Consider the following 5,963-nt stretch of genomic DNA (forward strand, 5'->3'; position numbering starts at 1 on the left):
ACCCCCTATGGTGTCCTAGGGGAGTCATTAGTAGTCCTCCTGTACTTTTCAAATCTGAAAGCCTGCTAACAGTAGCAGTAACACTCACTGACACTGGCACTATTCCTAACCGTATGGAGCAAACATTAATTTCCCTTGATTTCTGTGTTTTGGGGGCTCGTTTCAGAGAGTCATATCTCAGCTCTCGGAGTCATGCCACATTTGAAACTCGGCACCGATATGAGGAAAAGGCTCTAAATTAGTCATCTAAAATTTCAAGTCGATCCTTATCTCCGCTGCTCATTAAGGAGGCATACAACAGTAAGCCTCCGGGTCTGTCATGTAGTTGTGACATTCCGTCAGGTGGCGTAGCCACGGCGACCGGTTGGTCATTTTTGTATTAGAAATTTGTTCAGACTACTTTGCAGAAATTCGCATCATGAGCTGGCAAAAGTTTCGAGTGGAGCATAGAGCATGAATCTGTAGTTATGTAACATATGTATCTTGTGTATGCAAAGTAACAATGTGAGTATTTTTATAGTTCTATACAGTATACTATATAGCCTGCGGCGGAGCGGAGGGCTAGCCTATGGTAGCCTAGGCTATAGCCTATACTCTATAGTTCTAGAGCTTGTGAGTAGGGCCTAGTGTAGCTCTACTCTACTCTCTAGTAGTACTAATAGTAATAATACTAATATGGCCCGCGGATAGCTCAGTCCGCTCTGTACTGAGTCTGTAGACTGTAGTGTAGACACTCACACTCACAGACACAGTCACACTGTGTAAGGGGTGCCACAAAAAGAGTGAAACGAGGATAATTATCTACTATTTTCTGGCACCAAATTAGTGTATTTTAATGTGCATATGCAAATAACATACATGATATTGGGCATAAAAGTACACGGCAATGTACACGGATAACTACATGTTTGTTTACATCAAATACATGTTTACCGGGACAGCGGAACCATGAGCGGAAGAACTGTTCATGGGCGTTCATTTGTTTTTTCTTTTACATACGAACCCAAAGATGGCGTTAAGAGCGGGCTCAATAATACAACGAATGTGATGTTTCGTCTGTTTCAATTAGCTTCTGCGTTCATTGCGTGTAACAGGTATCCTAGTTTGTACTTTTATATAATAATATAACAGCGGTTCACATGTTTCTTTGTTTGAGTGTTTCGAATTGAACCTACTCACACAGTCACAGTCACAGTCTGGCACGGGGGCTGCGACTAGGGACAGCGCGTCTCCCATGGTACTGAATTCTCTCCCTAGAGGGCCTTATTATTATTATTTTGAATTAGGGATAGGATTAGGGTTAGGATTTGGGTTAGTGTTAGGGTTAACTGATTTTATAAATTGTTAATTAATAATGCGCCATCTAGCTGATCACTATCTCTCCCCTGAAACCTACTATTTCGGACTTGGGAGACGCGCTGTCCCTAGTGGCATCCTAACACGGGCACTTGAACAAGTTGAAGCGTTTCTTTCATAATAAAGTGATGCATGATGGTAGGCCTAAATAAACATGAAATGTATTTACTAATAAAGTCTAAAGACTTAATGTTATTGTTAATCTGTTCTCGTCTGCCAATTATCTGTAACAGTTTCTCGTAAATGCAGGACAGACACTCCTCTGCAATACATTATACAATTTCACCGCACTCATGCCACTGCGCAAACTCGCTGAAGAGTAGGTGGGAAAGCGGTAGCGCCAAATTTGCACAATGATTGCTTTGTTTCACATCTTCACAGCGCAAATACATATTGTTGGAATTGCTGATGATTGTTTAACAAGGTAAATCTGCTATTTTTGACAGCCGAACTGCCAAAATGTGCTCAAATCACTAAAATTCCTCAAATGTTGATGCAAAACGACTGCTCACAATGATGTTAATACAAGCTGAATGCTCCAAATGTTGGCGGCAGCGCTGATTTGTTGCAGAAAGTTTATTGTGCAGACAGGCAAACCAGCGCAGCCGCCAACGGTTGCCTGTGCCTGTCTCAGCTTATGTGACATTCCAACCATCGTCAGCGAGTTAGACACCATGGTGTTATATATAAATGTGTATGCTGTAGCATGAGTGTAGTGAGGCAGACTTGATTATTTTGCTAGTGGTTTTGCCCCCTAGGTAATATAAGTCGGTTACATCCATGAAGAATGCATAATAAGTTGTAACTTATCAGGTATATTGTAAGTTAAAATTGTTGGTACACACAACAGATAGGTATTTTAACTTTTTATTTCTATTTTTATATCAGCACCCTTCACTGCTGTAAAGATGTCTGACTACGGCAGTGAGGGCGGCGGGCGTGTAAAGGGTTTGACCATCGTAAAGCCGATTGTGTACGGTAGTATCGCGCGATACTTTGGCAAGAAGCGGGAGGAAGACGGCCACACGCATCAGTGGAACGTTTACGTAAAGCCTTACAGGAATGAAGACATGTCGACTTATGTGAAGAAAATTCACTTCAAGCTACACGAGAGCTATGCGAACCAAAACCGTATTGTAACAAAGCCACCTTATGAGGTATAGAAACAGCAATATCACCATGCATGTGTTAATGCAGATACTATATTAAGCCATGATATCAGAATATGCTGAGATTCTTTGTATGTACTGCACATGGAGGAAGGGTTTAGAAACATCTCCATAAGAGAAGCCATGAGGATAAAGAAAATTGAGAAGAGAGCTTGTGAAAAAAGTTTTGAATATTGCTGGTGTTGCAGACATGTTAAAGCTATGCTGTACAGATGTATTACTAAAGCACAATTTATTTACAGGTGACTGAGACTGGCTGGGGCGAGTTTGAGATTGTCATCAAGATCTATTTCATTGATCCTACAGAGCGGCCGGTGACGCTCTACCAGTTCCTACGCCTTTTCCAGAGCCAGGCAAACATTATGCTCGGCAACAAGAATGTGGTTTCGGAGTTTTACGATGAGCTCATCTTTCACGAGCCAACGTCGATGATGCAGCAGTTGCTTAGCAGTTCCCGGCAGCTGACCCTTGGTGCATGGAAGCATGAGACAGACTTTGTTGATAAGGAGGAGAAGACGCTGTCAGCCATCCTCGCTGCAAAAAGCAAGATTCGACAAGAGATTGCTGAGCTCAATGACAAGCTGAAGGTGAGCAAGGAGGCACTGAAGGTATTGAAGGACGAGATCAGCAAAGCCGAGGCAGAGGGAGAGGAGGGGAAAGATGCTGGCATCAAAACCTGATCAATGAATGGATGAAGAGACTGAATGTAAGCAAGGAGGACTAAGAAGGTTTGCCATAGCTAAGGAGGAAGACAGGCAAGGTTATGGTTACCTGTTCAGTGCACCAATGGATGAGACTGGCACTGACGGAAGAGGCACTGAGAGAGAGAGAGAGAGAGAGAGAGAGAGAGAGAGAGAGAGAAAGAGATAGAGAGAAGGCATAGCCGTTTCAGAGAACAGGAAGGTTGGTGGTCAAAAAATATGCTGACCAAGATAAGGGAGAGATATGTTAAGCAAGACACACTGAGAGAGGATAGGGGTAGCCGAGTGTGAGAAAAGGAAATTTGATGGTCGCAAAACATGCTCATTGAGCTAATATGGAGGTGTGCGAACAAAGGCGTATAGGTGAAAGAGTATAGGCATAGCCAAAGAAAATGGGAATGATAGCATCGACCACAAAGTTGATACACTACCAGTAGCTTTTTAAAGATATATGGTGGGCCCACCCAGTCTGTATGCTGAAGACCATCAATGTAGCTGAGCACTGCACAATATGGCAAAGCCACTGAGCTTGCACAGCAGGTATGAGTGTTGTATCTGTATGTAGTAATGTTCATTCTGTGCCAAACAAATTGTAAAATTATTGCTTAAAATACATTATTTTGCATCTGAAGTTCACCACTGTCTCACTCTATGCTCACATTTGTAAAAACATCAACATTATGTGAACACGTGTGTAACGTGTGCTAGTTTCCTATGGAAACTTTGTTGTAGTGAGAGGTTAAGTTCTTTGTGAGCATAGGAAAGGTTCTTTTAACCAAAAATATAGTATGGAATATACATAACTAAATAACCATTTTACTACCCAGAAAAAGTAAATGAGAAACAGTGGTGTGGAAAGTTGAGCACATTTGGGGAATTAAGTAATGTGCATTAAAACATCTTAATCCTTTGAAAACAATTAATGACTTGCAACCAACTGTTATTTTAAAGTTATTAATATAACGTTAATAGTAAGTGTATTGGATGGTCAAATATGGCCAAACGTTCATTTAAGAAATTGCTCACTAGGTGGCAGCATTATCTTAATCAGGACGCAAAATTTCGCAAAGGACAGAAAGATGCGATATGATATGACTACTAGGCACTTTAATTTAATTAAAAAAATTTTTTTTTTAGAGTTAGGGTTAGGGTGTAGGTTAGGTTTAGGGTTTAGGTTAGGGTTTTTTTTTTTTAAGTGCCTAGTAGTCATATCCTAAGTGCCTAGTAGTCATATCATATCGCATCTAACTGCCGGGTGCCAAAATTTCCCCGATGGGTTTTTTGTTTCTGAAATCCTTGAAATTAACTCGTATAACTCGTTCCAATTAATACAACCAGTTAAACGTTAATTCTGTCGTTCACAACCTTAAAGCTCTGTAGTAGACACCGCAAATTGAAGTGATTCACGTATTTTGTCACCCATACAGATGTACACTGCTATCTGCACACTGGAAAGCTAAAACAGTGCTCAGCGCCACCTAAATGCAGTAAAATTAATGGGTTTATAAGTGCTGACCTAATAAAAATAGTGGTAGCATTGATATGAAAACATGTGTTTTTCCAAAGTTGCCTGTTTATATAGTGTGCTAACTGCTAACTGCAATTAGATCAATAATGGAAACTACAACATTATTAAAAACTTATCCTGTAGTAAACATCCTTATATGCACTCGGATCTTGTGACATTATAGATAATCACTTATAGCACATTATAGCAATCACTTGCAATTTCATAATTCCACACCTACTTACATTACTTTATACACACTTGTGCAATTGTCCATATATTTTATATATGTGGAATATCCATAATTGATTGCATCTCGCATCAGGCAATCCACATGTATGGCATCTTTTCGTTTTGAGCTTACATAGTGAATTAGGAATGGTCATATACGGTAAAGGTGACGTGCAATGCCGTCTTCATTGTGATTGCGATTGGTGGTCTTCTCTATATATACGAATCTTATAAACCCCGTGTAATCGTCTGTGAATATATAATAGGAACTTTACTTTATATTGCTACAGCCCCTAATCAGGCCCGTTGCCAGCTTTATATTGGGGGGTGGGGTTCGTTTTTAAATTTTGGCAATTTGTGAGGGCGCGAACCGACCGAGCGGGGGAAAGAGGGTGTGGGAGTATGTGTGCACGATGGAGATTTTGCAATTATTACACTAAAATGGAGCGATCTGATGCATACCTGAGGTAAAAAAAAAAAAATTGCTCGAGGGGGTGTTCGTGCGAAACCCCCCGAACCCCCCCCCCCTGGCTACGGGCCTGCCATAATTAACTCCCGGCTCATTAATTGCTGAGAGAGTACTATTACAGCAACCCACGCTTGCTGCTCTCAAGAATAGTTTAAACAGATGCAAGAAGAGGTAGACGCTCTTGCAAATGCGGGTCGTATCGGATAGCTCTATGTTTACTAACATACTGCGTACCCGTGTAAATTGTCTGTAATAAATATGCCTATCACCACGAACGTAAATAATAGAGCACATATTTATCATCTATAAAACGCCATTCCGCGCATGCGAGTTGCCGATAAGCAACATAAAAGCCGTTAACGGCGCGCGTGCCCTATGAAATTAATAAGTGCTAGTATCTACACATGGCCAGCAGAAGTTCTCACGGAAAGCCTGCCGTGTGTTACAAAGCCTAGAGGTGTGAGATTCTCAACCGAAATGCATTTCCGTTTAGTTGCTGCGCGCGTGGTTGCGAGGAATAGCAGCTGATA

General features: G+C 41.2%; 1 protein-coding gene across 2 annotated transcripts in view; it reads left to right on the forward strand.

Annotated features, from left to right (window-relative positions):
- Positions 1 to 4,159, forward strand: part of LOC106807150 (YEATS domain-containing protein 4-like) — a 19,080-nt gene extending 14,921 nt beyond the window's left edge. The window contains exons 1-3 of one of the 2 annotated variants that reach the window (XM_014809417.1): positions 986 to 1,094; positions 2,245 to 2,513; positions 2,768 to 4,159. In XM_014809417.1, coding sequence (XP_014664903.1) covers positions 2,265 to 2,513; positions 2,768 to 3,205 — 687 coding nt within the window. In that variant the 5' untranslated portion in view covers positions 986 to 1,094; positions 2,245 to 2,264 and the 3' untranslated portion in view covers positions 3,206 to 4,159. Of the gene's footprint in view, positions 1 to 985; positions 1,095 to 2,244; positions 2,514 to 2,767 lie in introns of those variants that run through there. The other variant, XM_014809416.1, reaches the window with a different exon arrangement.
- Positions 4,160 to 5,963: the final 1,804 nt, after the last annotated feature.

Source organism: Priapulus caudatus, unplaced genomic scaffold (assembly GCF_000485595.1).
Source record: "Priapulus caudatus unplaced genomic scaffold, Priapulus_caudatus-5.0.1 Scaffold197, whole genome shotgun sequence".
NCBI lineage: Eukaryota > Metazoa > Priapulida > Priapulimorpha > Priapulimorphida > Priapulidae > Priapulus > Priapulus caudatus.